The 19,964-nt window shown below is 37.4% G+C and overlaps 1 protein-coding gene across 1 annotated transcript in view; it reads left to right on the top strand.

Annotated features, from left to right (window-relative positions):
• Positions 1-19,964, top strand: part of RELN (reelin) — a 593,433-nt gene that overhangs the window by 303,065 nt on the left and 270,404 nt on the right. The window contains exon 8 of the mRNA XM_055420724.2: positions 2,985-3,036. Within this exon, the coding sequence (XP_055276699.2) occupies positions 2,985-3,036 (52 nt within the window). The remainder of the gene's footprint in view (positions 1-2,984; positions 3,037-19,964) is intronic.

Here is a 19,964-nt window from a genome sequence, read left to right as displayed (position 1 = left end):
AAACTATAAGCAAGGTGAAAAGACAGCCTTAAGAATGGGAGAAGTTAATAGCAAATGAAACAACTGACAAAGAATTAATCTCCAAAATATACAAATAGCTCCTTCAGCTCAATTCCAGAAAAATAAATGACCCAATCAAAAAATGGGCCAAAGAACTAAACAGACATTTCTCCAAAGAAGACATAAAGATGGCTAACAAACACATGAAAAAATGCTCAACATCCCTCATAATCAGAGAAATGCAAATCAAAACCACAATGAGATACCATTTCACACTAGTCAGAATGGCTGCTATCCAAAAGTCTACAAGCAATAAATGCTGGAGAGGGTGTGAAGAGAAGGGAACCCTCTTACACTGTTGGTGGGAATGCAAACTAGTACAGCCACTATGGAGAACAGTGTGGAGATTCCTCAAAAAACTGGAAATAGAACTGCCATATGATCCAGCAATCGCACTCCTGGGCATACACACCAAGGAAACCAGAATTGAAAGAGACACATGTACTCCAGTGTTCATTGCAGCACTGTTTATAATAGCCAGGACATGGAAGCAACCTAGATGTCCATCTTCAGACGAATGGATAAAAAAGCTGTGGTACATATACACAATGGAGTATTACTCAGCCATTAAAAAGAATACATTTGAATCAGTTCTAATGAGGTGGATGAAACTGGAGCCTATTATACAGAGTGAAGTAAGCCAGAAAGAAAAACACCAATACAGTATACTAACTCATATATATGGAATTTAGAAAGATGGTAATGACAACCCTGTATACGAGATAGCAAAAAGACACTGGTGTATAGAACAGTCTTTTGGACTCTGTGGGAGAGGACGAGGTTGGGATGATTTTGGAGAATGGCATTGAAACATGTATATTATCATATGTGAAACGAATCACCAGTCCAGGTTCAACGCATGATATGGGATGATCGGGGCTGGTGCACGGGAATGACCCAGGGGGAGGAGGGATGTGGGAGGGGGGTTCAGGAAGGGGAACTCATGTACACCCGGGGCAGATTCATGTCAGTGTATGGCAAACCAACCAATATAATATTGTAAAATAATTAGCCTCCAATAAAAAATAAAAGATAACTTGTTTGTTTCAACAACAAAAAAAAAATAGATCAAATTTTCCAAGTGGAAACCCCTAAGGGTAAATAGATACTCTAAAAGTTATGGGGGAGGGAAAAAACAGATTTTTTTTAACCTTGTAGGACATTTAGTTCTGTCCAAGGCGTCCATGAGACATTTGGTCTCTGAAACATTTGGTAGATACCAAAAGGTCCTTGAGATTTGGTCTATCCAAAATGTCCATGAGCTTGTTTGGTCTACGTTAAATGGTTTAGGGCACGACCACATCTTATGGACTTTTTGTAGTGGACCAAATGCCTTTTGGACATTTTGGACAGGACCAAATGTCTGCTAACCTCTTTTAAATAAATCTTGAAAAGGAGCTAGTATTTTTGTTATCTAAAGAAAGTTCTGTTAGTGCATTTTTCTCTAATGACTCTGGTGAGAGGAAGGAAATAGGAAACAGAGTTCTGGACATGGTGGGCCAGTTTTCTCTTAAATAATCTGTGATCATGAAAGATTTAAATAGAGAATTTTATCTGATACCCTGACACCAGTGATTCTTGCAATGGTAAAAATAAGTTAGGAGCTGATAGCCATACTGATATCTAGACAACTTATAAAAAGGTCTCTCTTGCCCTACCCTTTGTTAACTTTTCTGTTTCTTCATGAATTTTAAAGCCACATAATTAAAACATACACTCCAACACCACTTTCCAAATTGTGTTATAGAAATGGAAGGCACAATCCGATCTTATGATATTCACATTTCAGCTGAATTCTGGCACTTCAAGAAGCTTATTCACTGTTTGTCCACCAGTTCCCACAGTGATTCATGAACTAGGTATCTCTTAACCCTTGTGCCATGGTGGACTCCATTGTATGGGGGCTACAAAGTCCAAGAGTATTATTATGACATTTAAGAAGACTACTCCTGCCATATTTAAAACATAGTTATCCACTTCCTATTTTATTGGGTGCCCTCATGGGAGGCATCCCATACCTCAGTTCACGGAATCAGAAACCCAACAAGAGTCACTGAAAATGAGAACCAAAAGAAAAAAGAAAGAAAATGAGAACTTTATTTCTCACCTTACTTGAGCTGGTATGGGTCAAAGTAATTGCTCCACAGAATGAATGAATGAGTGACTGAACAAACAAATGAATTTTAAAAATTAATATTTTTTAAATTTTAATTTATTTAAAATTAAATGAGGTACCATTCCTTTTCCAGAAAGGGGAAAGTTATTCAGGCATGCTTTTCATGAAACTAAAGGAAAATAATAGCAGTGTGTTGGAAGAGTATGTCTACCCCTATAATTCGATTCTTTCAGGGAGGGGGTAACAGCTTTATTGAAAAATAATACTCATAGTCTACAATTCATTCGTTTAAAGTATACAATTCATAGTTTTCACCTTAATCACAAAATTATACAGGCATTACCAAAATCAATTTTAGAACATTTTTATCATCCTCCAAAGAAATTCTGCCTCTTTTACCTGTTATAATTTTATTTACTTTTCAAAATATTCCTAGTCTTCTCATGTTTTAATTTTGGTCCCAGTTTTTGTTTGGTCAATCTTTAATGACATTTTTATGGGCCCCAGGCCTACTGATGAGGAATGAGAGAAGGGTGCAGTGAGTAGAGGGGCCTGTGTTAAGTGCCTGGTAAATTACACTAAGAAGAGTTTTAAACAAGACCCTGAGAAATGTACTAGGAGTGCCTAAGTCAGCATCTCCCAGAGAAACACAAAACATAGTGACAGAAACAAGCTAATCACTGGATAAATATAACCTTTGTTTATGGATCCTTTCAACCTCTTAATTTTCACTCTCCCTCCTCCCGAATCTTTTGCCTCTTTCTCCTGCTCTCTATCTTGTCTGATTTTGGTATATTCCTTTTTCTAGATTACCACAGGCCTTAATACAACAACAGCTTCTGTCCTCCAGTTTTCTATTGGTAAGTGTTAGCAATTAAGCAATTTAACTTGAAAATGTTTGTTTTAATCATAGTGTTCAGCAGGATTATGGTGCCAAATGCTTTTAGATTTAGAGAAGAGTAAGTCTTAACACTGCAGTAAATAATTTAAAACATTTTTAAAGTGAAATAAAAAAAATTTTAAATACTGTTCTCACTTCTCTCTGGCAGAAAGTGGTATGTAAAAACAACCCAGGTAATCCAAAACATTTTAAATGTAGTTACATGTGGATTTTGAATGTATTGGAATATCATACAGAATGACCTTACTAATAATGTTTTTCTTGGATTAAGATTGAAATCCATTAAATTTCCTGCATTCTTACTGAATGGTAGTAGAAAAGATAATTTATTTATGGCTGAGAAAAACCAATTAAGGCTTCATGTTTGACATAAGTAATCTATGTTTAATTAATTCACACACCAATAATTTTAAAATGATTGTATCTAGCAATATTTCTTTTAGGTGCTTTGTATTTGAGCTAAAAATTTCTACACAAAACATTCAGTAAAATAAGGTTATCTTTTGGACAAGTGTGTATAGTTTTGCAATCTATTATTTTCCATTTGAATTTTCAAAATTGTATGTTAACAAATAACATGTTTGTTTCCAAAGGGAATATTCTAAGTAAAGAAAGATATTGCCTTCTAAATGGGGGCTAGGGCTAATTTTTGGTCTTGGTTTTATAACATGGCCACCTCCTGGCTCTCCCTATGACATGAGGACTGCTGACAGCCATGCCTCTGAGATAGCACCCTCCACTTTTGACCATCTTCACTGTCATATCTTTGGGGATCCACCACTAGTGAAAGAACTGTTTCTCTCACTATGCTTCTAGTCCTAATTGCAGAACACTGCTCTTGCAGCCCACTATAGTGAATTTCCTAAGAGCAATTTTCTTTAAGTCATGTAGTTGTCATTTTTTCCTCAGGTTGCACCCTTTCAGTTTCTGTTAGATATACTGTGAACCTGCTTGTGTACAATTTGGACTCTTCTCACATTGATAGCATTACCTCCAACGATTTACTAACTACTCAGAAGTCCTTATGGAGAAGGCGATGGCTCCCCACTCCAGTACTCTTGCCTGGAAAATCCCATGGACGGAGGAGCCTGGTAGGCTGCAGTCCATGGGGTCGCGAAGAGTCGGACACGACTGAGTGACTTTACTTTCACTTTTCACTTTCATGCATTGGAGAAGGAAATGGCAACCCAGTGTTCTTGCCTGGAGATTGCCAAGTGATTCTCCAGTGTTCTTGCCTGGAGAATCCCAAGGATGGGGGAGCCTGGTGGGCTGCCGTCTATGGGGTTGCACAGTGTCGGACACGACTGAAGTGACTTAGCAGCAGTAGCAGTAGCAGAAGTCCTTATGTGGTCATAAGGAAAGCATTAACAAAAAAGATAAAATAATAAGGTTTTTGGTAGGAAGGTCTTTTTGATCTATTGGCAAGTGTATAATAAATTTTCTATAATGAGCATATAATACTTTTATAATCAGAAAAAAGAGCTCATTTGTTTGAAGTTATAGTGCTACAAAAACAGAATTTTTTTCAATTGTAGCATGATAGGCTAGTGTAACTTAGAGATTCTTAACCAGAACAAATGTGTTTAAATTTATTATACTACTATTACAAAATATAAGCTAGATTTTTTTAATTTGTCAATAGTCTGAGCATTTATTAATAATAATTAATATATTAATTTCAGATATTGTCTTTAAGCATTTAAAGAACACAAGAGATTCCTCTTTTAAAATATATGCTCACAATTCTACTATATTTAAACTTTATTCAAGGTAGCAGAGATCCAGCACTGATTAAATTATCCCTCCTTCAAGGGAAAAAAGATCTTTTTTTGTAAATAGTAAGGAGTATACTTTTGAGCCAGCATAGATTCATTTCCTCACCTTTCAGTAGCTGAGAAAGGAATGTTTATCAGAGAATACAGAGTTTGGTGCCTGAGACCCAAAGCCCAGAACAAGCACAATACCCAAAGGCTTGAGACTAGACCCAAAAAATGTAACTTGGCAAGAATCATTGATTTCTCCACAAGTCAGAGGGCTATAGCCCAGAAGACCAGAGTGTTGCTTGTATTATAAAAAGCATAGATTTGAATCCTAGGCTAGAAGACTGGAAGAGTAACAGAATCAGGGAATTACAAAAAGATGGATAGATAGGTATGTCAAGTTTGTAACTAAAAAGATACACTTCAGTATTTTTTAGTATGTTTAGAATCAAAAGTGAAATTTTAACATGTCATTGTATGAGAATGAGACAAAATATTTAGTTAAATAAATTATAATTTACTGCTTAGTACTTCATCAGGGAATTTGCTTACTGCATTTTGAGGATAAAAATTCTTGAGAACTAAGAAGTATTAAGGTGGCTGAGAAGCATATGTAGTGGCAAACCATTAGCTGTATGATACATGGTGTTGTGTGGTAAATAGGTATAACAAACAGAACTTTCCCGAAATGATTTTGTGTATCTCATGATGAGTGCTTGGAGTACTATTGTTCTGTTTGTATTTATGGTATGAGGACTAGACTGGGGCACACACAGAAATTACAGACACGTCATAATAGTACATATTCATCCTGAGTTTTACAAGCCCCACAGTAACCAAATACCAAAGTAGCAACCTCAGCCTAGTAGCATTGCATTTATATTCTGTTCAAAATTTTTATTAAGTGTGTTATAAAAAACACAGTATGTACACAGTTCAATGTTTATATTTATTTGTGTCTTGTGAAACTTTCCAAATATGTTCTAATAGTATGGTTAAATATGGTCAGTCAGATTTAGAGTCACTTCTTAAGAAGTCCTCTGGGATATTAAATTTTCATTGTATATCGTGATGATTCAGATATAATATAGACCATTTTCTAGGGGATTCTGTCATTATTTATGGCCTCAACAATAAATTATGGCTATACAACCACAACTGAATGAATTATTACCTTGATATTTTATATTGCTCTTGTAAACATTTTAAATTACATCATACGCATTATCCAAGAGGGGTCCGAGTGCCTTGTCTTTAATTACTAAGGAGTGTCTTAATAAACTCTTGCCATGTCAATTATTAGCACCAATGCTATGCCAGTGTATCTTTCTAAATATGCACACACACATACACACACACACTTAGATTACAGACTGTCTTCACCAAATGAATTTTTGAGTTAAAGCATCCTGAAAACACAGTCCTAAAGTTGAAATTTACCAGGTTATCAATAGCTAAATTGTCTTGAAAGATGTCCTAAAATATTCTTACAACAACTTTTCATTTTTCCATTCCAGTGAAAGATCTCATATCCATTTCTGTGCTAGGCATCGATCTGCTACAATCCTCACTTGATTCATTAGATTTAACTGGTGGAATTTATGGTTGTAGCCTTAGGGGCACTTACCTATTTCCTTTAGATTTCCTGTGAGACAGGAAGAAAAATTTGAGATGATGCCCTTGCAAACCATTATTTTACAGGTTCCTCCAAACTCTGTTTTCCCAAGCAGGATCCTGGGTCCAGGGGAAGTGCTTTGGATTCGTTATTCATTTAACAGAATTTCACTGAGTATTTACTTTCTCCTTAGACTTTTCTGGGTTAATGTTGACTATGGAAAGACAAAAAAAATAAGAAAACAACATTTTACAGTGTTTAGTGATGTGGTAGAAGGCTTTAGATGCATATGGAGCATGCAACCTCTAGAGAACTGCTGCTGCTGCTGCTAAGTTGCTTCAGTCGTGTCCGACTCCCTGTGACCTCAGGGATGTCTGCCCACCAGGCTCCCCCGCCCCTGGGATTCTTCAGGCAAGAACACTGAAGTGGGTTGCCATTTCCTTCTCCAATGCATGAAAGTGAAAAGTGAAAGTGAAGTCGCTCAGTCGTGTCCGACTCTTAGAGACCCCATGGACTGCAGCCCACCAGGCTCCTCCGTCCATGGGATTTTCCAGGCAAGAGTACTGGAGTGGGGTGCCATTGCCTTCTCCAAGAGAACTGCTAGATTGTTGTAAACGTAGACGGACGTGTACAGGTCCCTGTGGTGTTAGGTCCTGCAGAGTAGAGCAATTTAGGAAGGCTTCTTAGGAAAGTTCCTGAAAGTCAACAACATGAGTCATTGGAAAGGATGAAATTTTTCCAGTTGAGGAGATAGAGTGACATAAGCAAGGCATAAAATGGGAAACTGAGTTCTTTCCTGGAGCAGGAAGACTGGCTAAGGAAGGCTGTGAGCAATGTAGCATATAGTTGTGTCCATCTGAAGAGTTCATGTTCATCAGCTGGGAGTTTTAAATAGGCAGTAGAGGTCAGAAAAGTTACCTCTTTCTCTCTTAAGCAATAAAGAAATGAAATTAATTCTTAATATGTGTGATCTTTCTTAAGAAAGATCAGTTGTGTTAAGAATGGATTTGTCCCTTCCTTAATGTAAATCTACATTGATTTACTCAATACGAGTTTGCCAAAGAATATTCTTGTTCAATTTAGCCCAGCTCTTTTTTCCAGATTAATAGAATCTGTTGGCTGAGTGGGGATTGAAGGTAAAGCATTTAAAAAATATCATGAAGAACTTTCTGGCTTGGGAGGTGTATCTGTCTTGTCCATCATGTTATTCTAAGCCCTAGCCCTCAGCCCTAGGGACTCAAAATTAGAAGATGCTCATAAATATTTCTTGCCTGAGTGACAAGTAACTATTACAGAGACATCTGAAATATTATGTAACCAAGTGCTAAATTGATGTGATACAGACATTTCACGTCAAGAGATTTGGGGCAGGTGATCTGAGGACCTCAATCAGTGGAAAAGATAATCCAGAAGGAAACAGAGAATCGCCAGTAAACTGTGCTTTTAGTGAAGCCAGTAGACAAAAAACACATATCCATGTGTTTAATCAGTTTGTTATTAAAGAACTAGCTAGAATCTTTTATTTGTTAATAATTCATAGAGTTGGTTCCTTTTTTCTTTGGTTTTACTTATGAATATCCTAAAGATTTGGGGTTTTGTAGGTATTTGTTTGGGCTTCCCTGTTGGCTCAGTGCTAAAGAATCCACCTGCAACGCAAGAGTTGCAGGTTTGATCCAGGAGTTGGGAAGATCCCCTGGAGGAGGGCACGGCAACCCATTCCAGTATTCTTGCTTGGAGAATCCCATGGGTAGAGAAGCCTGGCAGGCTACAGTCTGTAGGGTCGCAAAGAGTTGGACATAACTGAAGTGACTTAGCATGCACACACGCACACAGGTGTTTGTGTGTGTGTGTCTGTGGTTTTGTTTTTTTTTTTTTACTGCTTTTTCATTTGTTTTTAATCGCCTTAAACAAAGTAAAGGCACTATGTCATGAATGTTTTATATTTACAGATTAAGGTATGAAAATGTCTTTCAGTTCAGTTCAGTCGCTCAGTCATGTCCGACTCTTTGCGACCCCATGAATCACAGCACGCCACGCCTCCCTGTCCATCGCCAACTCCCGGAGTTCACTCAAACTCATGTCCATCAAGTCGGTGATGCCATCCAGCCATCTCATTCTCTGTCGTCCCCTTCTCCTCCCGCCCCCAATCCTTCCCAGCATCAGAGTCTTTTCCAGTGAGTCAACTCGTCGCATGAGGTGGCCAAAGTATTGGAGTTTCATCTTTAGCATCAGTCCTTCAGTGAACACCCAGGATTGATCTCCTTTAGAATAGACTGGTTGGATCTTAAAAACGACAGAATAATTTCTGTTCGTTTCCAAGGCAAACCATTCAATATTACAGTAATCCAGGCCTATGCCCCAACCAGTAATGCTGAAGAAGCCGAAGTTGAACGGTTCTATGAAGACCTACAAGACCTTTTAGAACTAACACCCAAAAAAGATGTCCTTTGCATTATAGGGGACTGGAATGCAAAAATAGGATGTCAAGAAACAGCTGGAGTAACAGGCAAATTTGGCCTTGGAGCACAGAATGAAGCAGTGCAAAGGCTAATAGAGTTTTGCCAAGAGAAAATGTCTTTAGGTCTGCATTATTCTCGTATGTACTGTGCATGCTACAGTGTCTCTGAGATAAATGAGAGCTACTCATTTTGTAGTTTGAAAAATACAAACTGAAAAATTACAAAGTTAGAGGTACTCAGTGCTGAATTGGAAGATTGCTTTGTAGAGGAAAAGAGATTTTTCTCAAATAGATGTAATGAATAAAATGCCACTTATAAGAGGTATCAGGTTTCATTTAGCCTAAGAGAAGAAGCTTTTCCCTCATACTGATTCACAAACATATTAATTACTCAGAGCTTGATTCAGTAGAGAAACTATCTCTTGGTTCTTGGAAGAGCTAATTCAGAAGGAGGAAAAATTGATCCTTCTCATATTTTGGTAGAAATTATTGCTTATTTCCTCTGTCTACCTCTTGAGATGTTTTCCTAAATCTGGCTCTTTTTTTTTTTTTTTTTTCTTTTCAAGAGTTACTTTGCTTGGTAAGTAAGACCTTGGGGAATTTATTATGAAATTGTGAAAACCTCTTCTGGAAACATGGGACTTTTTGAGTATGAGGCTAACAAAATCTGTAGTGACTTGATATCAAAACATATATAAATAAAAACAGAAGTTTAGCAAGTTTTAATGGTGAAAGTAGCTTAACACATGCTTTTAAATACATGCTTTATTTAAGTTTAAAACTCTTGGATATAAAAGATATTAAATAAGGTTTATTACTTGATTTTTACATTTTCAGAAATCTTTATTCACACAGAAATTGAAATATTTATGTATGGAACACTTCTCTGTTATCTATTTAATAATTAAAGTTTGGAACTGATTTTAATTCAGGTTATACTTCTTCTTCATCCTGGAGTTGATATTTTTAGGGGATGTAGATTTAAAAGACCAGTTTAAATCAAAGCAAGATCCTCTGTGACCCACCTCCTAGAGTAATAGAAATAAAAACAAAGGTAAACAAGTAGAACCTGATTAAACTTAAAAGCTTTTGCACAAGAAAGGAAACTATCAGTTCAGTTCAGTCACTCAGTCGTGTCCAATTCTTTGCAACCCCATGAACTGCAGCACACCAGCCCTCCCTGTCCGTCACCAACTCCCAGAGTCTACCCTACCCCATGTCCATTGAGTCAGTGATGCCATCCAACCATCTCATCCTCTGTCATCCCCTTCTCCTGCTGCCCTCAATCTTTCTCAGCATCAGGGTCTTTTCAAATGAGTCAGCTCTTTGCTGACCAAAGTATTGGAGTTTCAGATTCAACATCAGTCCTTCCAATGAATACCCAGGACTGATCTTTAGAATGGACTGATTGGATCTCCTTGCAGTCCAAGGGACTCTCAAGAGTCTTCTCCAACACCACAGTTCAAAAACACCAATTCTTCTGTGCTCTGCTTTCTTTATAGTCCAACTCTCACATCCACACATGACCACTGGAAAAACCATAGCCTTGAATAGACAGACCTTTGTTGACAAAGTAATGTCTCTGCTTTTTAATATGCTGTCTAGGTGGTCATAACTTTCCTTCCAAGGAGTAACCGTCTTTTAATTTCATGGCTGCAGTCACCATCTGCAGTGATTTTGGAACCAAAAAATAAAATAAAGTCAGTCACGGTTTCCACTGTTTTCCCATCTATTTGCCTTGAAGTGATGGGACCAGATGCCATGATCTTAGTTTTCTGAATGTTGAGCTTTAAGCCAACTTTTTCACTCTCCTCTTTCACTTTCATCAAGAGGCTCTTTAGTTCTTCACTTTCTGCCATAAGGGTGGTGCCATCTTCATATCTGAGGTTATTGATATTTCTCCTAGCAATCTTGATTCCAGCTTGTGCTTCATCCAGCCCAGCATTTCTCATGATGTACTCTGCATATAAGTTAAATAAGCAGGGTGACAATATACAGCCTTGACGTACTCCTTTTCCTATTTGGAACCAGTCTGTTGTTCCATGTCCAGTTCTAACTGTTGCTTCCTGACCTAAATACAGGTTTCTTAAGAGGCATGTCAGGTATAAGCAAGGTGAAAAGACAGCCCTCAGAATGGGAGAAAATAATAGCAAATGAAACAACTGACAAAGAATTAATTTCCAAAATATACAAGTAGCTCATACAACTCAAACAACCTAATCAAAAAGTGGGAAAAAGACCTAAACAGACAGTTCTCCAAAGAAGACATACAGATCGCTAACAAACACATGAAAAGATGCTCAACATTGCTCATTATTAGAGAAATGCAGATCAAAACTACAGTGAGATATCACCTCACACCAGTCAGAATGGCCATCATCAAAAAGTCTACAAACAATAAATGCCAGAAAGAGTGTGGAGAAAAGGGAACACTCTTGCACTGTTGGAGAGAATGCAAATTGATCCAGCCACTATGGAAGATGGCATGGAGGTTCCTTAAAAGACTAGGAATAAAACCACCATATCCCCCAGCAATCCCACTCCCAGGCATATACCCTGAGGAAACCAAAATTGAAAAAGATACATGTATTCCATTGTTCATTGCAGCACTATTTACAATAGCTAGAACATGGAAGCAACCTAGATGTCCATCAACAGATGAATGAATAAAGAAGTTGTGTATATATACACAATGGAATATTACTCAGTCGTAAAAAGGAATAAATTTGAGTCAGTTCTAATGAGATGGATGAACCTAGAGCCTATTATACAGAGTGAAGTAAGTCAGAAAGAGAAAGATAAATATCATATTCTAACACATATATACGGAATCTAGAAAAATGTTACTGAAGAATTTATTTACAGAACAGCAGTGGAGAAACAGACATAGAGAATAGACTTATGGACATGGGGAGAGGGTAGGAGAGGGTGAGATGTATGGAGAGAGTAACATGGAAACTTCCGTTACCATATGTAAAAGAGATAGCCAACAGAAATTTGCTATATGGCTCAGGAAACTGAAACAGGGACTCTGTATCAACCTAGAGATGTGGGATGGGGAGGAAGATGAGAGGGAGGTTCAAAGGAAGGGGATATATGTATACCTATGGCTGATTCATGTTGAGGTTTGACAGAAAACAACAAAATTCTGTAAAGCAATTATCCTTCAATGAAAAAATAAAAACAAAACAAAAAAGACCAGTTTATATGAACTTTATATATTTTTCAAATCTACCTCACCCCAAGTTCCTAAGCCCTATCTTAAGTAATAAAAGGGAATATTCTGAAACATTGTAAGATGCTACTAAATATAATGTTCTGGCAAAGATTATTGAGATTAATTATGTCTGCATTATTAAAACTAATAACTGAAGAGTTTTCTCTACCTGAATTAAAATAGTGTGAAAAATACTATGCCCTTTCCCTTTTGAAATGTTTAATTTGTTGTACTCATCTTGATGAGGCTTAAAAGATAAATATTAATATTTCATTCATAAATATGTTTTACTAATATTTATTGAGGCCTGTTCTTGTAGAAGGGATAAAACACTGAACAATAGGATGAGAAGAAATTGATCATTAATATAAACTAACTAGTCTTTCCTCCTTGAAAAATCTCATTACCACACCCTGATATCTCTGAATCCCCACTTCCTCTGTTTTATTTTGTGATGCTTACTTCACTCAGCCTTGGTTTATACTCTGACCATTTGTGCACATCCACTTTCATCCTTTCTAGCTTAAATGATCCTTGAGGATTAAGGAGTACAAGTATCCTCTTGTTTTGAGGGCATAATTTTACTCACAACTAGTACCACCCTGGAGTATCAGCATCACAGGGAAGGTTAAAGCGATAGTCCCCTTCTGGGAGGTGAGGTAGAGGGCATTGTAAGACCTTGTGGCCAAGGTCAAAGCCCAAACAACAAAAGGGTAGTAGTGCTGAGTCCCCAGATTGTTGGGGGTGGAGAGGGATGTTATTTAACACCTGCTGTCAAAGGTGGATATTAGTCTACTAGAAAATGAGCCAGACTTGAGCACTAGGGCTTGGTTTAAGGCCTCCACCCCAAGGAAGAGAGGGCTGCTCGACAGGGAACCTGGCAAAGCCTGACACATTTTGCATTTCCCTTCCTTTTGTTTTTCCCAGCATAGGATCTGATGAAACCTCTATTTAGACTTGGGAGGGAATATGTAAAGGGGTGAGCACCCAAAAGTGGTTGGAAATGACATGGTGTTTCATAAGTCAGGAGAGTTTGATCCTTTATAGGAGTGGCAGGAAAAAGCAAAAAATACAAATATTTTGGAAGTGAGAGAATGGGGATAGGGCTGAAAGAGAGAAAGGTACAAAGGGGAGGAGGACAGCTGTTCATTTTATATCCTGTGGTCATTGTCCATCTGCCATAAACTGAAAGAAGTCACCTAATGAGATTTGGGAATTTCAGCCAAGGAAGTGACTAAGGAGCAAAATATTAAGTACAATAAATCACATACTGTCACATTTATTCAAAAAGAAAGGATTGTAGGTCAAATAGTCTGTTTCCTAATAAAGTCAGTCAAAACAAAAACTGTTGCTAGTAGCCTCATTTTAAAAATTAATATAAAACAGAAGGGGAAGAAGAGTTACTTTTAAAATCTGACTCTTTTTTCTGCATTTTATAATAAAGTTTTTTTTTATTTTAAACAAAACATATTGTTAGCATATGTATAGCATGAATGTAGAATATTTGAGTTTTTACTGTACTTTGATCTCTCTTAATCCTTAATATCAGTTTTTAGTAGTTGCTTAAAATGGAAAATTTACTTTCATGTAATGGTTCTTTTTACAACATTGTCCTTGAAATATGTTTTTTTAAGTGGAAAAAATGGTGAATTCCACCAAAAGTTATTTCTTGATGGTCAAAACTGAGGTATAGACATGAATTCTAGATTTTCATATTCAGATAATTGCTTAATTGATCTTTTGGGGCAGCTGAAGATTTTGGACATGTTGATTTCTCTGACTTGACAGTTTCTGCTAATAAAATAATGATTTAGGTCAACTTTAGTCATCATATTTTACCAAAATTGAATTCACTTGCTCTTGACAGATCCAAGAGTAACTCGAGGATTTCTCTCATACAGAATGGAACTATTCTTAATTAAAGTAATATCCTTTCAGTCACAATTCCCGTCCCTGTCATTTGGGACTGAGAAGCCCCAGGATGCTTCCTGCCTGGGCTGCCACAAAGCATTATCTGATACAGTAACCATTTTTCCCTTCCCTGCCTAGTACTCACCCCTTTAGCTATAGTCTGTGAGCTTCAACAAAGCATGAGCTGCTGTCTCTGTGCAGGCACAAGCCAGGCGAGCTGAGCCTGTATTTTGTGAGAGCCTGAAGCAGCGCTGCCTGGCAGGAAGTGTAGGCAGGGTTCAACATAGGGGCAACAATGCGAGAATGCCTCAGAAAGCGGGGGAGACTGGTGATCAGCCAAGAACGGCATCCAAGTACTCTGTGGATACCTACCGTCCATGAAGGTAATAAGTAACAAAAACAACTTGCTTCAAAGGGTATCAGGTGAGAAGCTAACTCACTGCTAGAGGACAAACTTGATTATAGTTTTTACATTTATAAATTAATGAAGCAGATTTATATAGATGTGCCACATTATTATAAGACAGTATGAGCAGGTACGTATAATCTTATAAAGTTTAGGTTTTCTACACGGAGAGGAATAAAACAAACATGAAAATTAAGAAATATATGAAACTGGCTATCCTGGAAAGTACAGCATTATCTGCTTAAAACCAAGAGTCACTATTTAGGTCCTGTTCATCAGGTAGTACTTCCAAGACTGGCCATATTACAAAGATTTTGGTCTACTTATAACAGATTGTTTTGATGCCGTGGGCTGGGAGAGCTAATGCCCTTAGGATTTTTCTGGGAGACTCAGTAATGAAGGAAATGAAAACCTAAGTATAATGTAATTATTGTTCTACGTCATTGTTGTTCCTGGAAAATAAACATTCACAGCTGCCTCTAATGAAATATTTGATCAGAAGTTTGTGAAAATATTGAAATATTGATCATCTGTATAATAATGGCCCTTTGGCTTGCTTGCAGCAGAATTACTCTGAAGAATTGCCAGGTATCAAATAAGCTTTTACTGTATTTCTCGGTTCTTTTGGATACAATGAGTGTTTACTCCCTAGTGAATAGTACTATCCTTAAAAATCGCTCTTATGGGAAGACTTCCCTGATTGTCCAGTGGTTAAGACCCCATGCTTCCAATGCACAGGGCATAGGTTCAGTCTCTGCCTCAGGGAGATCCTTGGTTGGGGAACTAAGGTCCCACATGCCATGCAGCCAAAAAAACAAATTTCTCTTGGCAAAGAAAAGAAAGTGATAATTGCCGGAACTTCTTATTATACCAATATCTTCATCTTATTCGTCACATTTTTCGCATTATAGAATGAGGCAAGTCCCTTTCTTGAACGCCTTAGCCTACAGTAACGTAATATGCCCTGAAAGTGACAGTGTCCGGCTTTTAAAAGCTTCTCTAAAAGTTCCCCATTCATTTCTTTTCCTCTTTCCATTCACTACAAGCTCTAGTTAATACCCCTCTCCTCCATTTATCTACCTTGAAAAGATGAAAGAATGTGTTGATTCTGCTAAGATTGGCTCCAGTCCTAGCAGGGAGTTTAAGTAGTCCAATTACATCCATTTCATCACTTTATGATCTTTCTGTATCAAATGCTGTTGTTTACACACGGCTCTAGGACTCTGCTTGTCTCTGAGGCCTGAATTTTGAGTAATAGCAGCAGCAGCACTTGGGCTGCAAGAATTCTCAGCAGGGTTCTGTCCAGACAGTCCTCAAGCCTTCAGTATTTATGGGCCCCGCTCCACTATCTAGAGGCATGATTTCTGGCAGTGCTTCTCCCCAATCTATAAATTCTGCAAGATCACTTCTCTCCTTCTGTGGCCCTGTGCCACATTTAAAAAGGCAGCTTGTTTTTCAGGCAGCACTTTGAGGAAAAGAGTCTGCTCCCAGCAACCACTACCAAACCCCCAAGAGGCAGTAGCTCCTTCTATTGTTTCTGTTCTGATTTACTTTGAAAAGTCCTGGGCTTTGTGGAGAAGGGCATAACCAAATAAAAATAAAACTACCCAGGTCTTGGGAGACTAAAACCAATTGATTTATCCTTCTACTATAAAAGTAAAAAGATATAGAGAGGACTACAGGAGATATAGGCTCACAATCCCTAATCTGTAAATCCATAGTATAAAAACACTAAAAACCACAGAAGTTTTTTATTTTTAATTTATGTGATGGCAAAGCCTCACATGATCTGAATTCATTTGGCAGCAAGACTTGAAGTAATTTAAGGCTATTTATAATCTTTACTTTTACTACTTTATATGAATCTTTGTATATTTAAATGCAGAAATACTAATATGTTTCATTATAGTATAGTGCCTCAGACCTGCTGGTGATCTTACATACCATGTGGTGTATTTACCATGTTACCTTTCTGAAATCTGTAAGTTAAATAAGTCAGTAATTTGGATCCTAAAGTTTATCTTACCTTAAGTGATTGTGAATCTGTATAACTATTATTTTGAGAAAGTGAGTAATAACTCTTGAATTCTTAATAGAATAAATGACTAATATTTCTATTTTTTAAGTGGCTTTGATTTTATACTAAATCAAGCTATTCTTTAAGTTTTTTACTTTTATGGCAACCACCCACAAGAAATGGGAAGAAAGGAAAAGGTTTATGTGTGAATTTTGGGAAACTTCCTGGCTCTGGAAGGTATTTGCAATCTCCTTTGTGCATATATATTATGGTTAATGGGCTACTGAACAATGAACAGGTTTTCAATGTGCTTAATATGGGCTTCACTGATTAGCACATAATTGCTACTTGTTCACGTTTTTGTGTATTCTTGGCATTGTAAACTTTAATAGCCATTTAAGATCCTCTCGGCCAGCACTGCACAGAAACACTCCAGTTAGTAAATCCTGGAAGTTGCAGGTTCTCACCAGGTTTTGTTGAGCTCCTGTGGCTCATTCAGGCTCATCTGCAACACTGTCCAAAACTGAATGGCTTATTTGTTATGTAAGCAAACAATTGAAGTGTAGTGAAGTCGCTCAGTGCTCAGACTCTTTGTGACCCATGGAATGTAGCCTACCAGGCTTCTCCATCCATGGGATTTTCCAGGCAAGAATACTGGAGTGGGTTGCCATTTTCTTCTCCAGGAGATCTTCCTGACCCAGGGGTTGAACCTCGGTCTCTTGCATTGTAGGCAGATGCTTTACCATTGGAGCTACCAGGGAAGTATATAAGCAAACAATTACGTCAAGTCATTTCATCCATCCTAATCCAGTTGTAATATGATCATTTCCTTTTAAGAATATTTTAATTGAGCCAGAGGAAAAAAGAAGAGAAATAGTTTCAAGAATCATATATTCTTACTTTATTATTGTCTTGCATTACAATATATTTGTCATGTGAATGTGCCATGTTAAATGAAATGGAAAGTGAACCATGTAATCTGGAGCTTGGTACCCCATGTAAGTTAAGACATTTGTGAAATTCAGGAACACACTGCAGGGCATGCTCTATACAGCGGTGGGATCAGGTTTTGTGGGTCTACATTTGAAGCTTACACAGTTGAGTGAAGGCTAGAGTGTCATTAAGGAAAAGAATACAAAATTGAACATTCAAAATTAGGTAAAAATGTGAATGTTTATTTTAAATGAGAAAGGAAATCACAACACATTACAAATCTTTAGAAACTGGCAATACCACAAACATAAGAAAATCCAACATTTTTGTTAACTACCTGAAATACTTTTTTCCTTTTTCCTTTTGGGTGTATATTCTAAAACTACCTCTGCATATGACAACTTTCGCTGTTGATGTAAATGGGTAAGGGAAAAGAGCACTGGATTGGGAGTTAGGCCGTGTAGTCATTTCTCTGCCAACTGAATTTGCCACATAAACTTAGGTAATTGGTGGAGCCTTAGTGAGCCCCTGACAACTTGTTTGTAAAGCAAGAATGATCATCTTCGTGATCTCTTAAATGTCTTCCCACTGTGACCCTTAATCCTAGAACTCGGTGAAAAGAATGAACTGTGAGTTAACCAGGAAAATATTTTATCTAAAAATATGGTTCTGTTCAGGGGGCCCCTACAAGAAATATCAAAGTAGTTGCTATCCCTTTATTCAACCAATCATAGCCAGTTTATACTTGTAGCTTGTTTTGCTAGCAGGGAAAGATATTAGGTAGAGGAACAGAAAAGCAACATCGGCCAAACCATGTAATGTTGTTACCCAAGCAATTCTCAGCATGAGTGATCGAATGTGCTGTCCCCTCTGGCTCTTCCCAGAGGAGTGACAGACTCTATGCTGGTGGACCGAGGCTATAAATCACCTCCATATCCCTATCCTGATGAAAAGAAGTGCTACAAAAGAGCCAGTAGTAACAACAGTAATAATAATGATACCGTTGCATTTCCAAAAAATTCTCTTCTTAGAGTTTAACCGACAACTGCTTCCTAAATTTCATTCATTCAACAACTGTTCTCTGAGCTCCTCTTCTGTGTGAAGCAGCTCTTAAGGCACTGGGGAGACAGGATTCGTGAAAGAAAATCTTTGCCCTGGTCGGGCTGACATGCTGACATCAAACAAATAAATGTCAGGGAGTACTGAATGCATGAAGAAAATTAATCAGGGGTCAACACATGAGGGGTCACATTTTGTTGGAGGTGGCCAGGGGATGGCTGCTGAGGATTTAACCATTGATCAGAGGCTTGAATTGTGTAGAAGAGATAACCTGGCAGAAAGAACAGCCAACAGAAGAGCCATGTGGACTGCCAACACACCTTATGTAAATGTCAGTTCTGAATGATATTTTACTGCTTAAGTGGGGAAGGCTATTCAAAGGGTATACATATCCTGGCTTTCCTGAATGATAGCCAAAGTCAATAGAAGTGGGACTGAACCATGAGAAAATAACTAGGCTTTTAAGTTCACATGTACCTCAGACATAAGTATTTTTAATAATTGGTTGACTCATTGGTTGATTGATTGCTAGACTGATCATCTTGACCTGACTCCCTATAACAAAAGTAGAAAGTTACTTATCTATTGTTTTGTAAATTATAGTAGGGATGGTACTATTTAAATAGAGCCTGGGAGTAAAAATTGATACCAATTTTAGTTGCAATTTTATAATGAGTAAGGTGGTTCAAAGGTCAAACTGAGATTACTAAAAATGTTTCTTACAATCATAGTGATGAATCTCTCTAACAGTAACAGTAAAGGAAACAACCTTATAGAAATAAGTTTTGCCATTCTTCTTATTTTATTTTTAAATAACAAGTACTAGGCACTGTTTTACATTTGTAAATATTTATTGTTTCCTTATAGTAAAATAATTATTTCAGAAACAGATTTATAAGCTCTTATGGAATTCATTATTTAGGATACAAATGTGGATTACACTATTATTTTAAATTTAATCATGATTGTAATATTGTATCAGGTTAACGCTTTCCACATAATTAAACTTTTCTGAGTCGGGAAATGTTAGAATATTACTTCTTTGGAATATAAGTATTTTTAAAAATCTCTCTTAAATGACTTTCTATGGATTTTTAAAGCAAATGACCAAAGAAATTACTTATCAGTGCAATACCTTTTGTGTTTGTTCTGAGCGCTCAGCTAGTATGTCATCACACTGATCTATGTGAGAGATGGTTTAAGGAGGTGATGGTGAAGGTAAAATAAAGGCATAGATTCAATAAATCTGCAGAAGGGTATGCAGCTTTGGGTGACTTACTATGGGGGCAGGCTAGGGAGAAGAATGGGCAGAGAACCTGCAGAGAAAGTGATTTCCAAGTGAACCTGATATGGAGACTAGAGATGGTTCAGTCCTTTAGGTTTTACCGAAAACAGAGCCATATGGAGCCAGAGTAGAAGCAGAAGCACAGAAGTGTGTCCCCACATGTTCTGACCATGTGAAAATCAAGCAGTGTTTGTTTGTTTTCTTAAGTGTGCTTTGTGCACCGGAA

The sequence above is a fragment of the Moschus berezovskii genome, chromosome 3, assembly GCF_049115385.1.
Source record: "Moschus berezovskii isolate FMDL1 chromosome 3, NW_MosBer_1.0, whole genome shotgun sequence".
Classification (NCBI taxonomy): domain Eukaryota; kingdom Metazoa; phylum Chordata; class Mammalia; order Artiodactyla; family Moschidae; genus Moschus; species Moschus berezovskii.
This window is presented reverse-complemented; position numbering and strand designations above follow the sequence as displayed.